Raw genomic sequence first — 22,869 nt, 5'->3', positions numbered from 1 at the left:
TAAAAGTAAGACACGTAAACGCTTTCTTCTGAAGGTTGTCGCGTTCAGTCAACAGTTCGATTCCTCTTGTCCACATAGACGCCATTATTGTGAGTATGACATTAATAACTTTACCGCTTTTACATCCGTTTGTAAGAAACACGGAATCACTATTCTGTGTTCAAACTATTTGAACATCTGACACTAAAACAAACCAGAAAATTGAGGTTGTTATTTATGACCAAGTGGAGAAATATGTTTCCCCAAATTTTCCTGAAGCCAGGAGCGATTTGAAATGTAATTCCTTAAAGCGTTTGAGCACTTGATTTCCAAACCAACAATGGAAGAAAACCATGTGACATTCCCACATACATTATTCTTTAAAATGATTGCAGCAAAATGTCGATTCCCTAAAATAAAAGTTTGATTCGTTCCAATTGAAGTGACTAAGCAATGCATGAATAATATTTTTATTAATGTACTTTCTGATAATATCAAAGTCGTCTGCATACGCTGGCAGGGTGCCAGAAGAGGGAAATTCTCCGATGTGCAGCAACTTTCTTTTTTCTCTCTCTCCATTGACTTTCATGTTGGACCATCTTGTCTATATTTAAGCTGTGGTGTGACGTTCCGATCCTGCGTGTTTACAGCCTCAGCCACAAAATAAGATATTTCTTCATGCCTCCACCCCCCATACACTAACTTCACATTATGGGATTTTTTTTTTCTTTTATGGGTTTTTTCTCTGTTGTTTTTCCATTGTTATTTAGACATCAAGTATACAAGTATATATCCACATCAATGGGGATGTATCTATCAAGGAAAGGTGCCCAGGACTAAACTAAGCATGGATTCACACATCTGAAAATCCCTGTGCAGACGTACTTTTCCCAAATGTAGGCGTATGCTGTGTTTTTAGTATGAAAGCTGCACAATTCTTAGTACATGAGGCTCCCAGCGTGACCGGCCGAGCCCTAACAGTTTCCTCCCTTTGTTGAAATGTCCACATTGCAAGTATTGTCGCCCTGTTGTCATCCTTTTTAGTAAAATATAACCAAACTTTCGAGCGTTTATGCCGCTTTGTCCACATGTGTTCCTGCTGGGCGCAATGCGCCAACTGGAATCGATAAGGGAATCTTTTGCAAAAAAGTCAAACGATTCCAAGGAATTGAAACACTGGAAACCGGTTCTCAACAAGAACCGACTCTCGATTCCCATCCCTAACCAGGTGCAGGAACAGGTGCAGGAACAGGTGCAGGAACAGGTGCAGGAACAGGTGCAGGAACAGGTGCAGGAACAGGTGCAGGAACAGGTGCAGGAACAGGCGCAGGAACAGGCGCAGGAACAGGCGCAGGAACAGGCGCAGGAACAGGTGCAGGAACAGGTGCAGGAACAGGTGCAGGAACAGGTGCAGGAACAGGTGCAGGAACAGGTGCAGGAACAGGTGCAGGAACACGGAAGATGTCAGCGAAAAATGTTAAATGCACAGGTGTACACTGAAAAGAACATCTGGCAATGATTAAGCCCATTTTCATGAAAACAGTATTTTTCTTTGCATAAAATGTAACATTACAATATTTCTTGTGGATGATGTATCAGCTCACTGACATGACCAACAAACAGTTCTGACCTCAGCCTGATTAAAAGTCTGGTGGAAATTTAAAAATGGATCCATGACAAGATTCTATTCTGCAGACGTGACTGAAGTTCTCAACATGAAAGTTTAATCCTGCTGAAGGGTTTGGGTTATATTGTCATTAGTAAATAACATATCTCTAAAGAATTCAAACTGCCAATAGAGCCAGAGGTTCACGAGTCCTTTAATAATTCCTACACATTGGCTGATTGCATAAATTCTTCCTCTACTTGTTATTTTCAGCAATTTTATTGAATTTGTTTGAGGTACTTTTTCTGAAGCCAGAATGTCCGACTGTTAAATATAACACCCTTGAGTCTCATCCGTGATTTGGTTTTATGTGGAAAAAACAGATGAAGCGTGGAGTTCAGAAATGGGGTCAACGGTACACAATTGTTGACTCCTACAACATGTGGTAGTCATTCAGCCTCAGACGGTTCAGTACTTCACCACCAAAGAAAGGAGAAGAAAGTGTGTGTGCCTGGATCACTGCGCTAAAGCATTGTAACAGGTCAATTAGTATCTTTGCTGCTGCGTTCCATCGACTCATATTTGTGAATCTCTTGCCTTTAATTTGACAATTCAAAGGGCCGACCTTGACTGTTCTTAGAAATATCTGCTTCAAAGCATTACATACTTTTCAAACTGAAAGTAGTATCGACTTTTCTTTTCTTTTTTTTTTTTTACTCTTTGTCAAAGTACCCTTGCAAAATAAATCAAGAATTACAAAAGCCAAGGAATTAGCCAAAAGTTGTACAAGTTTATATGACACGAGCATTGAGAGGGGGTCAGGGAGAAGATTTGTTTTCATTTTTCTTTTTTGGGAAAATACTTTAATTCAAAGAGATCCGCAAGTGAGAGACCGGCAGGTTTTATAGTTAGGGCCTGATTGTATCTGTAGGAATTTTTGTTTTTCTCGTTTTTATTTTTCCCGACGAAATGAGGGCCTTTTTTCCCCCTAAACGTTCCCCAAAAGTCACCAAATTTTGCATACAAGCCAGGCCTGGTGAAAAATGTGATATTTCATGGTTTGCATTAATGGGCGTGGCCTAATGGCTCAACAGCGCCCCCCGGAAAACTTTGTGCCTCAAGCCCCACAATACGGTTTGACGTACATGCACGAAAATCGGTACACACCTGTATCATGTCGCAACTTAAAGAAAAGTCTCTTGGCGCCATGGCCCAAACCGAACAGGAAGTCGGCCATTTTGAATGAATCGTGTAATTTTGGCGCAATTTATGCCATTCCTTCGGCAGTTAATACGGCCCGAACCATAACGTGCACCCAGGTGTGTTATACATCAAAATGTGTGTCTCCATCCTGCGACGATGTGCATTACTTTTCTCAGTCAAAAGCGTTACCGTGGCGACGCTAGATGCACAAAAGCGTGCCCCCCCTTCATCTGATTGGTCCATATTTGATAGTTCCTACTTTCTGCTATAACTTTTGAATGGTTTGACATAACGGACTCGGTTTTGAGTCCTTGAACAAAATTGGTGAAAATTAACCCCGCTCCTTCTTCTGATTGGTCGACATTTGATAGTTCCTATTTTCTGGGGTCCGACACATAATGCACAGTACATTACAACAAAAAATTTAAAGCAAATCTAAAGACGTAGCATATAAGAAAAGAAAGAAAAGAAAAACAGAAAATAAAGAAAAAATAGTCATTTCGTTTAACATTTAGTTTAAACCAATAACTATTTTTAATAAATATTCATGTTTATACACACACACACACACACACACACACACACACACACACACACACACACACACACACACACACACACACACACACACACACACACACACACACACACACACACACACACACACACACACACATACATACATACATACATACATACATACATACACACACACACACACACACACACACACACACACACACACACATACATACATACATACATACATACATACATACATACATACATACATACATACACACACACACATACATACACACACACACATACATACATACATACATACATACATACATACATGGAGTACGCAGTGTGGGGTTCTGCGTTTTGTCCGACAGTACTATGATGTGTGTTGAGCTGACGATCTTCCAATGTTTGTATAACTTCCACGCCTTCTGGTCCAAAGAGCCAAATCTATGTTTGAAAGAAGCCAGAGAGAAAAAGAATCCAGGTGTCACTGTTCTCCTCTCTCTGTGTTGTAGCCCCATCAAGACGAGGGGACCTTCAGATTCTGGGTTTCTGTCTCCTTCACTGGATCCATGGCTCTCTGCCCTGGGACGGCCTTCTCAAGAACCCCCTCCAGGTCCAGGAGGCCAAAGCCCGGTGAGACATTTTAACTAGAAATAAGACAAATATTCTTGTTAAGATCTTGAGTTTTTGCAGTGTGTAGCTCCTCGTCCTCCCACGTTCTTCCCCTGGACTCAATCCATCCCGTTCCTCTCCATCGTCTCTCAGGCTGATGGGGAATCTGCCCGGCTCCGTCCAGCAGCTGTCGGGGAGTGGAGCCAGCACAGGTGAGTGGGGGCCCGAGCGGGGCTTCCTGGGGCTACCTGAGGCTACCTGAGGCTACCTGAGGCTTCCTGGGGCTACCTGAGGCTACCTGAGGCTTCCTGGGGTCAGGGGCCGCTCTGTTCAGGGCCCGGCCCGGCGTTCACCTCAGGAGCCGCCGGAGGCCAGAGCTTCATGAGCTTCATGTGAATGGTTGCAGGAGGAGCCAGCTCTCCGGCCGATTCATGCTGGATTCACACTGGTGAAGTGTCAGAAATGGCCTGTGGAGGCTCAGGACGCATCGCACCGTCTGCTTTGCGTTGGATCGATGTAGCAAATAAAATAGTTCAGACCATCCAGCTCCTCACCCATCAGTTAGTGTTTCACATGAGCAGTTCAGGTAAAAACGGCAGTCAAATCAGCAAAAATGTCAGTTTGCTGGATGAAATATATTAATTCCTGATAAAATAAGTGTGTTAGTGCACAGCTCTGCTCATGTATGCATGTGAGTGAGTGTACGTTTGTGTTTACATGAAAGTACAATCTGCATTGAGGCTTCTCGCTTCAGGAATCCTGGTCTGTGATTGGACGCTGCCTCGGCGTCAACTAGGGATGGGAATTGATAAGATTTTTTCGATTCCGATTCTCTTATCGATTCTGCTTCTCGATTCGATTCTTTATCGATTCTCTTATCGATTCTCATTTGGAAAAAGGAGAAGAAACAATTTTAGTATCAACTTTGTTTTAATAAAACAAAGTTGATACTAAAATACTAAAAAGAAACAATTTTAGTATCAACTTTGTTTTAATAAAACAAAGTTGATACTAAAATACTAAAAAGAAACAATTTTAGTATCAACTTTGTTTTAATAAAACAAAGTTGATACTAAAATTGTTTCTTTGTTTCAATTTCCTTGTTTCTCCGATCTTTTTTGTTCAAAGATATAAAACTTTTATATCTTTAACAAAAAAAATATGAGGTCTTAAGATGCCCCCAGCCTTGGCCTCCTCGATGGTGCCAGGGGGTCCCCACAAAATGATTTGTAACATACAGTAAAATATGTATTTAATATAAAATAATAATAATAAAATAAATATTCTTCTGTAGAAATTAACGAAAAACAACAAATTATTTTGTAGCAATTACACAAGAATGTCCAGTAACATGTTCAACACCACAAACTTAGTCCCTGATAACATTCATCTATTCTGGCCTGATTCTCTTCCCTGCTGATAAAAGGAGAATCTAGCGGTAGAAGCTCTTTAACTTCTCCATAGATGAGCTGACGAGCTGCAGCTCTGTCAGGAGCTCCGCTGTCCACCGGAGCGCCCGGCTCCTCCGCGTGGCGCAGCTCTTCTAAAGCATGATTTATGGTTCCGCGTTAAATCGACGCAGAGCCCTCGGCGTAGGGTACGCGGCGACGCGCGCCGTACGGTGCGTGTTGCCGCGTACCTTACGCCGTAGGTTCTGCGTTGGTGTAACGCGGACCATAAATCAGCCTTACCACACGCCGGCTGACTCCATGCTCCCAGCGCATCAGCCGGCCGAGTCCTAACAGTTTCCCCCTTTGTTAAAATGTCCACATTGCAAGTATTGTCGCCCTGTTGTCATCCTTTTTGGTAAAATGTAACCAAACTTTCGAGCGTTTATGCCGCTTTGTCCCCGTGTTTTCCTGCTGGGCGTGAATGCGCACGTGGCGCAAAGTGCTTGGTGACGTCATTCCCGCCCACTGGAATCGATAAGGGAATCGTTTGGGAAAAAGGCAAACGATTCCAAGGAATTGAAACACTGGGAACCGGTTCTCAACAAGAACCGGTTCTCGATTCCCATCCCTAGCGTCAACGCTGCTCATTTGCATAAAGTTGAGATTTTTCAACTTCAAATTGATGCTCTGGACGCCTCCGACGCCTCTCGCAGAGCTTTCATAGACATGAATGGCAGCCGGACGCCTGTGACGCCTGTAGCGCGTTCAGTGTGAGTCCAGGGTCAGACTGAGCGATGGCTTCACGGGACTCTCTGGAGGAAGGTTTTAGTTGGAGTTCTTACGTTGATGCTGGTTTAGACATTTCAAACAAATTCATACGATTGGCGACGTTTTCCTACGACGTCAAAGATTCTGCAAGGTCCCATGATCACGCCTTTTCTGATGTTCAAAGGTTCAAAACCGACTCACACACTGTCTCGCTGTCCCTTTAAGAGATGAATGAGTGATTAGGTTGAAAAAAGAGCAGTCTTTCTATGGTCTTTTTTAAATAAACACCTTTCTGCTGGTGTAAGCGCTGACGACATCTGCAGATGGATCCCCCCCTCACCGGGACTGGGGGTCGCAGGACTGACCGGTGGACCGGTGCTCACCACAGCACAGGAAACTGACATGTTCATATATTCACATCACAGTGTTGCTCTGTTGTACGAAGGGGGTGATGAGTACGGAAGAGTATTAGGGCCAGGCAGGAGACAAATAAAAATGAGATTTTAGAGGAGGAAGATTTTTTTTTCTCCATTATGCACTTCAAGAAAAAGGTGCAAATGTCGAGAATAAAGTTGAAATGTTGAGAGAAAAAAGGCGAAATTTCGACTTTATTCTTGAAATTGTATTTCAACATTAATCTCGACATTTGGACTTTTTTCTCGAGATTTCGAATTTTTTCTCGAAGTGCACAATAAAAAAAGTATTGGGGCCAGGCAGGATAAAAATAAAAATAATATTTTAGAGGAGGATTTTTTTTTCATTATGCACTTTGAGAAAAAAGTCAAAATATTGAGAAAAAAGTTGAAATGTATTTCAACTTTATTCTCGAAATTTCGACTTTATTCACGAAATTTTGACTTTATTCTTGAAATTGTATTTCAACATTATTCTCGATATTTCGACTTTCTTCTCGCCATTTCAACTTCTTTTTGACATTTCGACTTTTTTCTCTGAGTGCACAATAAAAAAAATCTCCCCCTCTGATATTAATATTTTTTCTCCTGCCTGGCCCTGATACTCTTCCGTAGATAATAGTGTACAAATCAGCCAAGGGATGGGGCTTTCCTCAGAGCGGTGTGGCGCGGGGCGGGAACACCAAATGTGCCTCCGGATGAAATTGAAATTGTGGCGGGATTGACGCAGCTGGGACGTGGAGATGGAGGACGGAGGACTGTCCCAGACCTGGATCTGCTGTCGTCACCAGAGGAAGAAGTTTTTAGCCATGAAACAGCTGTTCCATGGACACGCCTCTCAGAGTGGGGAGGTTTATCTCTCCTCCTCCTGAGAGGTCACACCTGTGACGGCTCCGTGTGATGCATGGCCCGGGCCGGATGGGGCTGCGCTGACGAGGCCCAGCTGCTGCCGCTGATAAGAGACACGGATACATCACAGCTGTGTGTGTGTGTGTGTGTGTGTGTGTGTGTGTGTGTGTGTGTGTGTGTGTGTGTGTGTGTGTGTGTGTGTGTGTGTGTGTGTGTGTGTGTGTGGGAGTGTCATGCAGGCCGTCCGGCCGGCGTGTGATGCATGGCGGCTGTCTGCGTATGACACTTCCTCACATACCAACAATGCCCTCGGTACCAGGCTGCTCTGAGCCGGGACATGAAACCTCCTGTAGTATCTGCACCTTCAGGTTCAGCCTGTCCCCCCCACGCAACCAATCACACTCCCCTCAAACTACTGCAGAGAAACTATCTGAGGAGTGAAATGAAACCAGAGCTGGAAAAAGAAGGCAATTTTTGTCAAACTCCTTTTATTTATTTATATGTATGTACGTGTGTACGTGTGTATGTATGTATGTGTGTACGTATGTATGTATGTACGTATGTATGTATGTGTGTACGTATGTATGTATGTATGTATGTATGTGTGTACGTATGTATGTACGTATGTATATGTAGGTACGGAACAGTATCAGGGCCAGGCAGGAGAAAAAATATTTGAGAGGGGAAGATTTTTTTTTATTGTGCACTTCAAGAAAAAAGTCAAAATGTCAAAAAAAAAGTCGAAATGTCGAGATTAATGTTGAAATACAATTTCAAGAATAAAGTTGAAATTTCGTGAATAAAGTCGAAATTTTGTGAATAAAGTCGAAATTTCGAGAATAAAGTTGAAATACATTTCACATTTTTTTTCGAAATTGTATTTCAACATTAATCTTGACATTTCAACTTTTTTCTCAACATTTTGACTTTTTTCTCAAAGTGCATAATGAAAAAAAAATCTTCCTCCTCTAAAATATTATTTTCATTTTTCTCCTACCTGGCCCTAATACTGCCCCACTGTACAATTTCGAGAAAAAAGTCGAAATGTTGAGAGAAAAAGTCACAATTTCGGCGAAATTTTGACTTCACTCTTGAAATTGTGACTTGAAGTGCACAATAAAAAAAAATCTTCCCCTCTCAAATATTTTTTCTCCTGCATGGCCCTGATGATCTTCCGCGTGCACGTGTCTGTCTGCGTGTCCAGATGAGGTGTCCTCGTTGCTCCAGTACCTGACAACGCTGGACTACAAAGACAGACCGGACTACCAGCGTGTCAGAGAGCTGCTGGGCGGCTCCGCCCGAGGCCCGCTGGACTTCTCCGGGCCGGACGGCCCCGGGGGGTCGGCCTGCACGGACCCCCGCGCCCCGGAGCCCCGCGCCAGAGGAAAGGTGAGGACGGGTTCTGGTGAGAGTGAGTTGGTGGTTGTGTGTCCTCTCTGGAGAACTGCTGATGTGTTCTGGGTAGAAACGTCCTGGGGAACCCGGAGTTCCAGTGGGCTGGTTCCTGGACCGGGCCATCGTCCTCCCGGCCGTGAGGGGGTCCGGGTGTCTGGGAGCAGCCGTCACACATGGAAACGTCTTCATCTCAGGCCACGTTTACACATAGCCGGGTATTTACAAAAACTGATATTTCCCCCTCTACGTTTTGAAAAATACCATCGTTTACACCAGGCCCGGAGTGGCTAATCGGGAGGACCGGGACAATTCCCGGTGGGCCGGTCTGATGTTTGGGCCGCGAGGGCTGGTGTTCAGTTGTTTTTTGGGGGGGCCGGTGTTCAGTCATTGCACTGGGTTGATCAGGTATGCTACAGCATGGATGTATAAGCGCTACCGCTGTCCCTGGGCCGCCTCCGCCTCCACTGGCAGCTCTTTTTTTTTTTTTTTTGCAGACGCACCGTGACGTAAAGGCTGATTTTTGGTTCCGCGTTACACCAACGCAGAGCCTACGCCGTACCCTACGGCGTAGGCTCTGGGTTGGTGTAACGCGGAACCATAAATCAGGCTTGACACGTCCGTGCACTCGGACAGTGGTAATGGAGAGATGGAGAGTAGAAAGCGCAAGGGTGGCGCGGAGAAGCAAAATTAAAAAAGAGAAAAGCTCTGGAATCAGATGCAGCAAAGTGTGCCAGAATTGGCAACTTTTTCACAAAAGCGAGCTCGTGGACAAATGAGGACAATGAAACGGGTAAGGCAAGATGTTAAACTTTGCCTGCAAACCACCATTGAAGTTAATTATCAAGTCAATGAATTGTGTGGCGTTGTGACAAATAACATAACATTATATAATTTAAATAATAGTATGATGCAACGCCACCTAACTAGGAAACTTGTAGCCCCTCAGAGTCAGCTGCACCAGCCATGAGCCCACACCTCCAGAGTGGGCAGGTAGGATTGCTTATCGAGTGAATTCACATAATGAAGAGTATGGTGTAGACCTGCTCTATATGCAAAGTGCCCTGGGATGCTAGATCAGGGGTCGGCAACCCGCGGCTCTAGAGCCGCATGCGGCTCTTTAGCGCCGCCCTAGTGGCTCCTGGAGCTTTTTAAAAAATGTTTGACCTTTTTTTTCCTTTTTTTTTCTTCTCTTTTTCTTCTTTTTTTCTTTTTTTCCTCTTTTTTTTTCTTTCTTTTTCCTTTCCTTTTTAATCTCGATATTTCGACATTCGAATATTTTTACTTTTTTCTCTACATTTCGACTTTTTTCTCGACATTTCGACTTTTGTCTCAAGATTGTACTTCAACATTAAACTTGACATTTCAACTTTTTTCTCGACATTTTGACTTTTTTCTCGAAGTGCATAATGACAAAAAAATCTTCCCCCAGTTCTAACTAATATAGAAACATGCAGCATGTGTTGTCTTCATTCTAAGGCTGATACAAGACTTTTCATGTTTGCGGCTCCAGACATATTTGTTTTTTGTGTTTTTGGTCAAATATGGCTCTAAAACATTTTGGGTTGCCGACCCCTGTGCTAGATGATTCAGCACTACATTAATGAAACTGACCTGAATTGATCAGACGGCTTTGTAAAAAGGGGAGATCTGTGCTGAGAATTAAGAGCATTTTTAAAATGTGATTTAGTGTCAGAAGCAGAGCCAGGAGCCAGTAGTGATGAGGGGACTGCTACTGTCAGTATGGAAGGAACAGGTGAGCTGTTGGAACAACTCATGTTCTCATTTGTGACGGATCTGTTTCCATGCAGAGGAAAAAGAGATGACAGTGTTGTGTTGAAATAAATCTACATTGTGAAGCAACTCTTACTTGCACTGAATTATTTTAGAAAAATATACAGAATTACAAGGCTTTACAGAACAGTGTGCTATTGTATACTTAACATGTAAGGTTATAATTACATGATTTTAATAATAATAGGTGGTGATCTAAAGTGGGCCGGTCTGAGTCGTGAAACTCCAGGGCTGAATGAGTCCCACTCCGGCCCTGATTTACACCAACCCTCATAAATATCTGTTAAGGTGCTATGAGCAGCCAAACCTACAGGGGGCAGTGTAACGAGAAGATAAAGTCATGCTAGCCAATCAGAATCCTGGAAAAAAACAACAAATGACACGAGTAACTTCCAGTTACCTCCAAGATGAACGAGAGTCTTTTGTTTGGAGTGACAGAGAAGTGGAGTTACTTTTAAGTGTGACTTTAGAATATAAAACAAGTAAAATACAAGAAAATATTGACAGTGGCCAAACAAATTGTAAACACAGGTCGCACACATGACGCTGCACAGCAAAAACTCAAAATCTTACCAAGAATATTTGTCTTATTTCTAGTTAAAATGTCGTTTTTTTTGTCAAAAAATCTCATTACACTTAAAACAAGAGTCATTACCAGATAAATAACTTGTTATTTGACAATTTTCACCTGTTTCAAGTAAATTTTCACTTTTTTCCAGTGATGAGTCTTGTTTTAAGTGTAATGAGATTTTTTTTTGACTAAAAATGAAACATTTTAACTAGAAATAAGACAAAAAGAGTCTTTCGTTTGGAGAGACAGAGAAGTGGAGTTACTTTTAAGTGTGACTTTAGAATATAAAACAGGTAAAATACAAGAAAATATTGACAGTGGCCAAAGAAATTGTAAACACAGGTGTCACTCATGACGCTGGTGACGTTTCTCTCCCATAATATGACGTTCTGAAGCCTAAATGTCCGTTTCCCTCCGTTTAGACGCAAACGTGAAGACAGAGTTTTTTCAAATCTCCACTTTGGCCGGAGTTTTCAGAACTGATCGTTTTGGTGACTTTGAGCTTCGTTTTCGTGTAAACGAATGGCCAAAACGCATGAAAACACCAGCGTTTTTGCTCCGTGTAAACGGGGCCTGAGATGTGGCCCCCAAGACTCCCGTCTGCTTTGCTCAAAGCCACTCAGCCACAGTAATGAAGTGAAGCCCGGACTGCAGACCCCCCTCCCCTCCATCCCCCCCAGAGGTGTCGGTCTGAGCTGGTTCACCAGAATCACTCGTTGACCCCGGAGTCCCGGCAGTGCCGGCGAGGGCCGGCCCGGTGTCAAGGAGCTGACGACACCCTTCACACGGCGCCAGCGGCTCCAATTATGCTCCTGACCTGCTCTCCACTCCACGGTTTCATTTCCAGGGTGGAGAGCGGCCAGTTTGATCCCTCGTTACTCACAAGTGGCCGTTTATCGGGAGAGGAGAGGAAATGTCAGAGATAACGGCCGGCAGAACCTCGTCCTCATGCAGCACTGGGGAAGCTGCAGAGAAGGCCGAAAAAAATAAGAAATAATAATAAATGTAATAATAATAATAATAATAATGATAATAATAATAAAGTATTCAATAAAGAAAAAAAAAATTCTATCTCATTTAATTTAATACAATATATTTAACAGATTTTCTCTCATCTCATCAGTTTACTGTCAAGTTCATGTCCTGAAAACCTGTTATCCAATCAGAATGGTCTGTCTCTATTAAGGCCGGGTTAGCTGCTCATCCATTGGTCAGGACTTCACCAATCCCGGGGAAGGCTGCAATGTGTTTTGGTGTGGAGAGTGATGGGAAAATCCACCAATCACGGTCTGATTTCAAGTGAATAAAACTAAAGATCGTAGCTTCATGAAGTCCCAACATCAAATCTCTGCAGAGTGGTGAGAGATGGTGGAGAGACAGAGTTAAATGGCGGAAAACGAGAGTGACGATGTGGCCTTTCACAGAAAAGATTCAAATAATACAAACATTTGCACTTGTTAAAATCTTTCAATTCATTGGACTGTTGCTTTTTTCCGCAATGATTTCTCTTCTCCTTGATGAGGTAAGGCCCAGCTCACGGTTCACATGCACAGCTGCTCCTCCTCAGATCCTTATTTAACGTAAAAACACCAGCAAACTATTTAGGATCTAATTAAACAAAGATAACTTGAGAATCGGCTTTTACTTTAGCGGCATTTATTTCACCAAACATGAAGACTGATGTACAACAGTGTTGACTGCACTGTAAAAACTCAACATCTTAACAAGAATATTTGTCTTATTTCTAGTTAAAATGTCTCATTTTTAGTCAAAAAAATCTCATTACACTTAAAACAAGACTCATCACTGGAAAAAACAACAATTTTCACCTGTTTCAAGTAGATTTTCACTTGAAATAAGTAGAAAGATTTTTTTGCTTGTAATAAGAAGATAAATCTTGTTCCACTGGCAGATTTTTCTACTTATTTCAAGTGAAAATTTCCTTGAAACAGGTGAAAATTGTCAAATAAGTTATTTTTCCAGTGATGAGTCTTGTTTTAAGTGTAATGAGATTTTTTGACTAAAAATGAGACATTTTAACTAGAAATAAGACAAATATTCCTGGTAAGATTTAGAGTTTTTGCAGCGTGGATCCAACCGTGACCCGGTATGAACCTGTTTCCAGAAGCCGGCAGGACCAGCCAGGGCTCCGCCCAAAACCCCGTCCAGAACCCCGGCCAGAGCCGGGCCGGCGCCTGCAGATGTGGACCAGGAGGAACCGGACCAGGTCAAGCCCAAACCGGTGCCGGCCCGCTACAGACGAGGCCCGCCCCCCTCTAAGCCTCCGGCTCAGCAGGTACAGTGTTTGGGTGGGACCGGGTCGGGGCCGGGTCTCTGGTACTGCTGGGTTCCCAGCGATGGTTCGGCCCGGCAGCGTGCAGACGCCACATCCTGGTTTCCTTAGTTGCATCACCTTTGTTCAAATACAGATGTATTTTAGACCAACAACTGTCACGTTGTTCCCATGACAACCAGAACCGCACACAAGCTACAGAATAAACCCGGCGGGCTCTGCAGCAGAACCTCGCTGCTCTCGCAGTTCTTCCTCCACCGAACCAATCACAGCAGAGCGGGGGCGGGGCTTAGACTACGATCGGCACAGGAGCGTCGTAGCATTCAGTACTGCAAAAACTCAAAATCTTACCAGGAATATTTGTCTTATTTCTAGTTAAAATGTCTCATTTTTAGTCAGAAAATCTCATTAGACTTCAAACAAGAGTCATTACCAGAAAAATAACTTGTTATTTGACAATTTTCACCTGTTTCAAGTAAATTTTCACTTGAAATAAGTAGAAAAATCTGCCAGTGGGACAAGATTTATCTTCTCATTACAAGCAAAAAAATCTTGTTCCACTGGCAGATTTTTCTACTTATTTTAAGTGAAAATCTACTTGAAACAGGTGAAAATTGTTGTTTTTTCCAGTGATGAGTCTTGTTTTAAATGTAATGAGATTTTTTTTTTACTAAAAATGAGACATTTTAACTAGAAATAAGACAAATATTCTTGTTAAGATTTAGAGTTTTTGCAGTGAGCAGGACCAAGTCCCTCTGACTGGCTGCATGACCCGGACCGGCACGTGTGTCCCTCCTCGTCACAGCGGTCCAGATTCCAGCGGTCCAGATTCCAGCTCTGCTCCGGCATCATCGGGATGTTCAGGCTACAGCAGGTCCAAGTTCAGGAAGAGCTCAAATAAACCCTTGTGTCTTGTTTGGTGACAGAAAGAAGACGTCTCTGCTGGCAGACCAGGGCTGAGGCCCAGGACGGCTCGCCGTTACCACGACGACTCCAGCGAGCAGGAGGAGACTGAGGACGAGGATGAGGAGGACGAGGAGGAGGAGGATGAGGAGGAGGAGGATGATAGACCCAAGCCCATCCCAAAGCGCTACCTCAGGGGCCCCCCCATCGGGCCCCCCAGGGGCCCCGGGGCTCCGTCCAAACAGGTGGGAGGTGAAGGTGCTGGCCGCCAGCTGGGCGAGTAAAACTCCCCCCGACTCCTCTGTCACACAAACACCAGCAGCTGGAGGTTTCTGCTCTTCCTCACACACAGGAACCAGACGTGACTGCACACTGCAAAAACTCTAAACCTAACCAGGAATATTCGTCTTATTTCTAGTTAAAATGTCTCATTTTTGTCAAAAAAAAATCTCATTAGACTTAAAACAAGACTCATCACTGGAAAAAACAACAATTTTCACCTGTTTCAAGTAGATTTTCACTTGAAATAAGTAGAAAAATCTGCCAGTGGAAAAATATTTTTTTGTAATGAGAAGATAAATCTTGTCCCACTGGCAGATTTTTCTACTTATTTCAAGTGAAAATCTACTTGAAACAGGTGAAAATTGTCAAATAACAATTTATTTTTCTGGTACTGAGTCTTGTTTTAAGTGTAATGAGATTTTTTGACTAAAAATGAGACATTTTAACTAGAAATAAGACAAATATTCTTGTTAAGATTTTGAGTTTTGCAGTGTAGAGCCACAGCTGAACTCCCCTCAGTCCAACAGGAGCCGCGGGGACACGGAGGACGTGATGTCAGCGCGGCGGGACCCCCGGCTCCACCCACAGCTCCGCCCACAGCTCCGCCCACGCACCAGTAAACCAGCAACACGGCGCAGCTGCAAGGAGGGATGGGAGGAGGACGGCCGTCCCGGAGCAGGACCGGGAGACGACCGGGGACCACCAGCTGCTGCCACTCACTCAGGGTGGACGTCCTGCCTCGTCTGCCTCATCTGTCCCTGCGTCTTCATCATCATCATCTGCGCCGCCGTCTGGCTGCAGTTCACCACAGTTCATCCAAACCCATTCCGCTGACTTTCTCCTGCGTCTGCTGCGGCCGTCAGGTCCTCAGGTCCTCAGGACCGCGGAGCGTTCATCTTCACCGTGATCGGCTGGAATACAAGCAGAGAAACTGTTGATTAATGGGATGTGTGAAATAAAAAGCAGTGGCTAATGAAAATTGAGCCGGTGGTTTATTGAGACCCAGCGGGGGTGCGGGCTCCGCCGGAGGGCCCGGTCAAGCCTACCTTACTGCAGTAGGGACACTCTCCAAACACCAGGTTGAAGCTCTGCCGGCTGGAGGGAAGAGCTCGCAGCCACTGAGGAGAAGAGGAGGAGGAGGTGGAGGAGAAGAGGAGGAGAAGTGGAGGACACAAGTTAACCGCTGAGAAGTTTCTGTCAGCCTGTGGTTTTATTATTATCGTAAGGGTTTGTGAATGTTATTATTCAGCGTTAGTGCATCATTACACTCTTTTTTCTTGTTTGTATTTAAGAACTGACACCAGAACTTAAGTTGGTGGGACGAAAAACGGCTCCTCGTTTCCACTTTATTGTCACATGTATTATATAGTGACGGATTAAGACCAATGTACACGTGTATTGAGTCTTACCGCGATCACCTCACTCATAAGTAACAATGTGAATAATATAAACTTATATTTAAAACATGAAGCATCACGATCTGATTCCTCTGCTGCAGAAATAAAGACAATTTGTGCCGACGGGATTATGGAGGTGCAAACGTGAGAAATAAAGAGCAAAGTGGCTGGAACCGGTCTGGGCCTCCGTCACCGGGAGGGTTTTCATCAGTTTTGTGGTCCAGTCAAAATGATCCGTCCAGCCCGTTACGGACATTTCTGAGTCCCGTCAGGGGCTTAAAGTAGCTTTTTGATTCCAACATGGTCACTTAACCTCTGGCTAACATTAAATGATCCTGACGCGGTGTAGCACCTTATAATGTAGTCATTTCCTATAATGTAATAATTTCCTGAAAATGTAATAACGCCTGAAAATTTAATAAATTTGCACTTAACTCAATCGCAAATGTAATAAAATCCAATAATGTAATAACTTCACCAATAATGTAATAAAACATCCTGACTGATATTTTAATAACATCTTTACCGATAATGTAATACCTTATTACGTTATTGGGAATTTATTACATTTTCAGGTGCTTTTTTTATTTTTTTTTTTCCAAAACTGATAATGTAATACTTGACAAATAATGTAATATATATATATGTTCATTTTCAGTCCAGAGTTCTACATTTTGTGTTTTAAGTAACTAAGAATGTTATTTACGCTGGATTTGAAACACCAGAATGACTATTGGAGTTAAATTGCAGACTTTGAGTTCCATGTAATAAATTCCCAATAACGTAATAAGGTATTACATTATTGGTAAAAATGTTATTACAATATCAGTCAGGATATTTTATTACATTATTGGGGAAGTTATTACACTATTGGGTTTTATTACATTTTCGATTGAGTTAAGTGCAAATTTTATTTGGACATTATTACATTATAGGAGCTACATGCGGTCCGGTCTGACCTCACTGCAAAAACTCAAAATCTTAATAAGAATATTTGTATTATTTCTAGTTAAAATGTCTCATTTTTAGTCAAAAAAATATCATTACACTTAAAACAAGAGTCATCACCAGAAAAATAACTTATTTGACAATTTTCACCTTTTTCAAGTAGATTTTCACTTGAAATAAGTAGAAATATCTGCCAGTGGAACAAGATTTTTTTGCTTGTAATGAGAAGATAAATTACAAGCAAAAAAATCTTGTTCCACTGGCAGATTTTTCTACTTATTTTAAGAGAAAATCTACTTGAAACAGGTGAAAATTGTTGTTTTTTCCAGTGAGTCTTGTTTTAAGTGTAATGAGATTTTTTTTTTTTACTAAAAATGAGACATTTTAACTAGAAATAAGACAAATATTCTTCAAATATTCACTGGTTCACATGGTTCTGGTCCCCGACCCACGTTAGTAACAGCCGGTGGCACGGTGGAAAAATTCCAAAAGTTATTTGTACGTCAGAGGTGACCGGGTCCGGCCCGCCTCTAACCTCTCACACCCAGTCTGGCCGGGTGACTGTGATTGCGTGTTGTGTGTGCGTACAGGTGCGTGTGCGCATGAGCGTCCCACCTCGTACAGGCAGGCCTGGTGGAAAGGCTGGCCGCAGCGCGGGTCGTTGCACACCTGGTCCGGGACGGCGCTCTCCAGCCGATACGCGTAGCAGATGCCACAGTCCAGGTTGAAGCTCTGCACGGAGACGGAGGAAAGTTCAGACACGCCTGCAGGTTTCCTGTTCATCCATGTGATGGAGGACGAGCTGCTGGAGAGGAGCCTTCTAACCCTGGATTCACATTGAAAGCAGCAAAAATGGCATGTGGAGGCTCAAGACGCCTGTAGTTCACCAGGGATTACACTTTGGGAAGCCTTCTCTATATTTTAGTGTTATTTCCACGTAGATAAGAGTGAGTTTGATCCTTAACCAGGTTGGTCCTGGATCAACAACATCAACCATCATGAAGCTGCAGTCTGTCTGGGTGAACACTGACTCACCGGGTCTGAGCGGATTTGGTCATAATGTTTAAACTGTGTTTGGTGATTAATAAGCACGGTTTTTAATTATTTTGTGTTGGATCGATGTAGCAAATAAAATCGTTGGGACCATCCAGCTCCTCAACCATCAGAACCATCACATGATCAGTTCGGGTAAAAACTACAGTCAAATCAGCAAAAATGTCAGTTTGCTGGATGAAATATATTAATTCCTGATAAAATAAGTGTGTTAGTGACAGCTCTGCTCCTGTACGCATGTGAATGAGTGTATGTTTGTGTAAACATGAAAGTACAATCTTTCTTCGGGAATCCCGGTCTGTGATTGGACGCTGTCTCGGCGTCAACGCTGCTCATTTGCATAAAGTTCAGATTTTTCAACTTCAAATTGACGCTCTGGACGAGATTTTTTGACTAAAAATGAGACATTTTAACTAGAAATAAGACAAATATTCCTGGTAAGATTTTGAGTTTTAGCAGTGTGGTACACACTGCTACACACTTGTACTCTTGGAATTGAAAGCTCTCGGTCTGGTTTCGTACCTGGATTCTCATATTAAGAGAGAAAAATTACGACTAAATCGACATCTGGTCAACCCAACTTTCCTCACCCGTCTGAATGTTAATGAAGCCGAGGCATTAATCACCGTGGAGACGGCAGATAAACACGCCGGCCTTTCAACCCTCCTCGTAGAGGAGGGGGGGGACCGGGGTGGAGGAACAGAGAGAGGAGATAAACGCCTCTGCGTGATTAAAGCAGCCCGATCGCCGGCAGAAATCTGCCATCTTTGTTATTCTAATGATCTCATCTGTAAACAAGCCAATTACAGCCGACAACAACACACACACCGGCAGCTCCTCGTTAGAGCAGGACAGACACGGGGACGGACCTGCACGGAGGTGGACAGACGCACGGTGTTCTGCAGAGGTGTCCTACCTCCGTGAATCGTCCTACCCGTAGGATGAAATGATTTTTCTGCCGAGGTGTCGTACTTCAGCAGAAAATACAGCAGGAAGTCAGAATGTGCTTCCACATAGATCTATGTGTACGACGCTTCGGCGGAAGAAAAAAACCTGTCAAATCACGCTTCCACATACAAAATTAGAATATTGTGATTTTCTGTAATGCAATTAAAAAACAAAAATGTGATACATTCTGGATTCATTACAAATCAACTGAAATATTGCAAGCCTTTTATTATTTTAATATTGCTGATTATGGTTTACATCTTAAGAAAACTCAAATATCCTATCTCAAAAAATTAGAATATTCTGGGAATCTTAATCTGAAACTGTAAGCCATAATCATAAATATTAAAATAATAAAAGGCTTGCAATATTTCAGTTGATTTGTAATGAATCCAGAATGTATGACATGTTTTTTTTTTTTTTTAAATTGCATTACAGAAAATAAAGAACTTTATCACAATATTCAAATTTTCTGAGACAGTCCTGTAGATATTGGCAGGTAGGATGATTTGGCAGATGAAAATACCCCGTCAGATCATGCTGTCACATACACGCATGCGGATAGAACTGCCTGTATCACCTTGTTGTGTTTCTATACATTTTCAAACTACATATATCTTTTTTTATCACTAAATTTCTTTTTGAAAAGCAGTAAAATGCACATTCCCAGGAAGTATCATAAAGAAAAGGTTTATACAAAGTTTCATATTAATCAGATTTTCAGATTCATCTGAATGCAGCAGTAGTCTTGATGAGAGAAATCAATCTGTGCATAAAAAGTGGATATGAGGGGTGGGGTGGTAGTTGGGGGTAAAATGAAGATCAGCAACCTTGGTAAAGGAAGCTGGAATTGTGATTGGGGCATTTCTTCATATACAGCTGATCGGTAGGACGATGGCGATGCTGTTGACTCGTGTGCATGCGCAGTGACGCAGAGCAGAACATCTCGACAGGTAGGATAATTTGGCAGAACGCTGGCTCCTGCAGCCGGGCTGAGGCCGCAGGGGACGGAGATACGTACAGATTTGTCGTGGGTGGCGGGAGACGGGAACTGGATCTCCAACACGTCCTGGAGGTTGTGCATGACGCCGGCGTCCGGGTTCCTGCAGACACACAGACAGACACACAGACAGACACACAAACACACACACAGACAGACACACAAACAGACAGACAGACAGACAGACAGACAGATTAACACTCATCAAGCACATGCTAATGAGCAGCACAGGAGACGGAGCAGGAGCAGCGGATGCTGCTGGAGGACGATGCTGAGGGAACACGGTGCAGCCATGTTGCTGTGTCAGTCCCTGAGTGAGGATCAGGTGATCCTCACTGGTGGAACTGAAGGAGCAACCAATGGAAGGACTCCAGAGGTTTTACACGCCTTTAACTGAACAACTTCATTGAGGAGCTTTTCCACCAGCACCTACTCGGCTCAACTCAACTCAGCCTGGTTTCTTTTCCATAACAATTCAGCACCTGGAGCAGAAGTAGGAGGTTCTAGGACCTAGGACTAGGAGGAGAGAAGCTGCTGTGACGTATTTGATTGTGTGATCTAAACGAAGAAGACAACACTAAATATGTAGAACCTGGAGGAGATGATAGATGTGCTGCTGGGTCTGTGGATTGTGAGTGAGTGAGAGAAGCTTCAAGCGGCAACGCTTTTTTTTTTGTTTGTCTCTGTGCTGCTGAAAAGTCAGCTGGAGCCGTGAGCAGCTATGAAATGACAGAGCTCCTGGTAGATCTGGTCGTTCCTTATCTCCGTCTAGATCCCTTTTTAATTCTCTCCTCAGCACCAGGTTTATGAACATCTGACCCTCAGAGTTGGATCATGAAACAGACTTTTGCTGCCGTTGCTGGTTGAATAAAATGAACAAGAATCCGTCAGAGTCTCTTTCTCTGATTTCCTCCTCCTGACTCAGACGTCTGACTCCAACCCCCCGACCAATCGGTAGCCTGTAGTGTGATGATGTCAGATACAGCCGACTCAGCTGTTAGAACCTCGGTAGAATAGATACAGAAAAGTATCTACTCGGCACGTTAGACCCCTAGTGGGAAAGAACCAAACCGAGTGGAGTCAAGTTGGGCTGAGTAGGTGCTAGTGGAAAACCCCCCTGGGGTTCAGCTGGGGGTCATGTGACCTCTGAAGCCTCAGCACGGCCTGGTAATCGTTTCTGCCTCGTTGTTCAACCGCAAACTTATGTAACGGGTTTCAGGCGCGTCTGTGTGACTCAGCGCGGCCCAGGAAGTCCGTCTGTGTCAATCATTCTGATTCTGACAGTTGACCCCCCCCCCACCACCAGCTCCCCGTCAGGCAGGATTCAGGACTTGATCAGGATGAATAAGAATCAGAATTGCGGCAGGTGTAAAAGGAAAGCAGCTGTAGAGACAGAGCAGGACGGTGTTGCTGAGACACTCACCACAGATGCATGTTGGCGTTCAGCTTGTCCCTCAGCGGCGTCACCACTGCAACATCAGAGACACGTGTTATTCCCTCCGGACCGGACCGGGACGAGCGGCTTCCCCTCGGGTCCCCGTGCACCAGTATTGCTTGTGAGCCTTCAGAAGAGACCATCTCTCTGCAGCCGCCACCATTCAGTACAGACGGCGGCCCAGAGCCACAAGGAGTCCCGCCAGGCACCGCTCTACACCTTCACCGTTTGTTATTCACATGCAAAAGCAAGATTTCTGCGCGAACCCCCCATGTTGGAGGGTCGGCTCGCCTCCCACCTCCTGTTTAATATCCTTTGAGCTGCATTGCTAGGCAACAGGCTACGTGTCATGTGATCTTGGGTTCACGGAAACAATGGCGGACAGAGATGGAGACCTGGACAGAGAGCTGCACTGCAAAAACTCAAAATCTTACCAGGAATATTATTATTTCTAGTTAAAATGTCTAATTTTAGTCAAAAATCTCATTACACTTAAAACAAGACTCATCACTGGAAAAATAACTTGTTATTTGACAATTTTAACCTGTTTCAAGTAAATTTTCACTTGAAATAAGTAGAAAAAAATGTGCCAGTGGAACAAGATTTATCTTCTCATTACAAGCAAAAAAATCTTTTCTTCTTATTTTAAGTGAAAATCTACTTGAAACAGGTTAAAATTGTTGTTTTTTCCAGTGATGACTCTTGTTTTAAGTGTAATGAGATTTTTTTGACTAAAAATGAGACAATTTAACTACAAATAAGACAATTATTCTTGTTAAGATTTTGAGTTTTTGCAGTGTGGAGCTGGAAACGGGCCGGCCGGAGCTGACCGGATCTGCCTGGAGGCCGGGTCCGGGCAGCTCCGGCCGGCCCCTGCCCTCGGCGCGGCGGGACAGACGACCTGCCACTCCGGACGCAGGTGGACCGACACGGTTCTGCTCCGACGAGGCGCGACCAGAGGAAGATCCGGTTCCGTTGATTTCACGCCTGGCGGCTCTTCCAGGTTTTGAGGTGAAAGTCGGCACGAAGAAACGTGCACGTTGCTACACGAGGGAAGGCAGACGCCGTCCCCGTGTCACTACAGGGATACAGTCACATCAGGTTAGCCTGATAGAACCATGTGACATTGGTGTGCACTGCAAAAACTCAAAATATTACCAGGAATATTTGTCTTATTTCTAGTTAAAATGTCTCATTTTTAGTCAGAAAATCTCAATACACTTAAAACAAGAGTCATTACCAGAAAATAACTTGTTATTTGACAATTTTCACCTGTTTCAAGTAGATTTTCACTTGAAATAAGTAGAACAATCTGCCAGTGGGACAAGATTTATCTTCTCATTACAAGCAAAAAAAAATCAGATTTTTCTACTTATTTTAAGCGAAAATCTACTTGAAACGAAGTAAAAGTAAAATCTCGAGAAAAAAGTCGAAATGTTGAAAAAAGTAAATTTCGAGAAAAAAGTAAATTTCGAGAAAAAAGTCGAATACTTATTTTAAG

The 22,869-nt window shown here is 43.4% G+C and overlaps 2 protein-coding genes across 3 annotated transcripts in view; one reads left to right on the top strand and one right to left on the bottom strand.

The window, feature by feature from the left end:
- vrk2 (VRK serine/threonine kinase 2) overlaps positions 1-16,051 on the top strand; it is a 43,904-nt gene extending 27,853 nt beyond the window's left edge. Inside the window, exons 9-14 of one of the 2 annotated variants that reach the window (XM_061745068.1) lie at positions 3,832-3,952; positions 4,085-4,143; positions 8,557-8,741; positions 13,235-13,405; positions 14,329-14,550; positions 15,107-16,051. In XM_061745068.1, coding sequence (XP_061601052.1) covers positions 3,832-3,952; positions 4,085-4,143; positions 8,557-8,741; positions 13,235-13,405; positions 14,329-14,550; positions 15,107-15,421 — 1,073 coding nt within the window. In that variant the 3' untranslated portion in view covers positions 15,422-16,051. The remainder of the gene's footprint in view (positions 1-3,831; positions 3,953-4,084; positions 4,144-8,556; positions 8,742-13,234; positions 13,406-14,328; positions 14,551-15,106) is intronic. The other variant, XM_061745069.1, reaches the window with a different exon arrangement.
- fancl (FA complementation group L) overlaps positions 15,059-22,869 on the bottom strand; it is a 43,272-nt gene continuing 35,461 nt past the window's right edge. The window contains exons 10-14 of the mRNA XM_061745070.1: positions 21,357-21,402; positions 19,955-20,036; positions 17,548-17,664; positions 15,634-15,705; positions 15,059-15,498 (exon numbers count right to left, since the gene is read on the bottom strand). Of these exons, the coding sequence (XP_061601054.1) occupies positions 15,463-15,498; positions 15,634-15,705; positions 17,548-17,664; positions 19,955-20,036; positions 21,357-21,402 (353 nt within the window). The 3' untranslated portion in view covers positions 15,059-15,462. The remainder of the gene's footprint in view (positions 15,499-15,633; positions 15,706-17,547; positions 17,665-19,954; positions 20,037-21,356; positions 21,403-22,869) is intronic.

Source organism: Cololabis saira, chromosome 17, assembly GCF_033807715.1.
Source record: "Cololabis saira isolate AMF1-May2022 chromosome 17, fColSai1.1, whole genome shotgun sequence".
NCBI lineage: Eukaryota > Metazoa > Chordata > Actinopteri > Beloniformes > Belonidae > Cololabis > Cololabis saira.
This window is presented reverse-complemented; position numbering and strand designations above follow the sequence as displayed.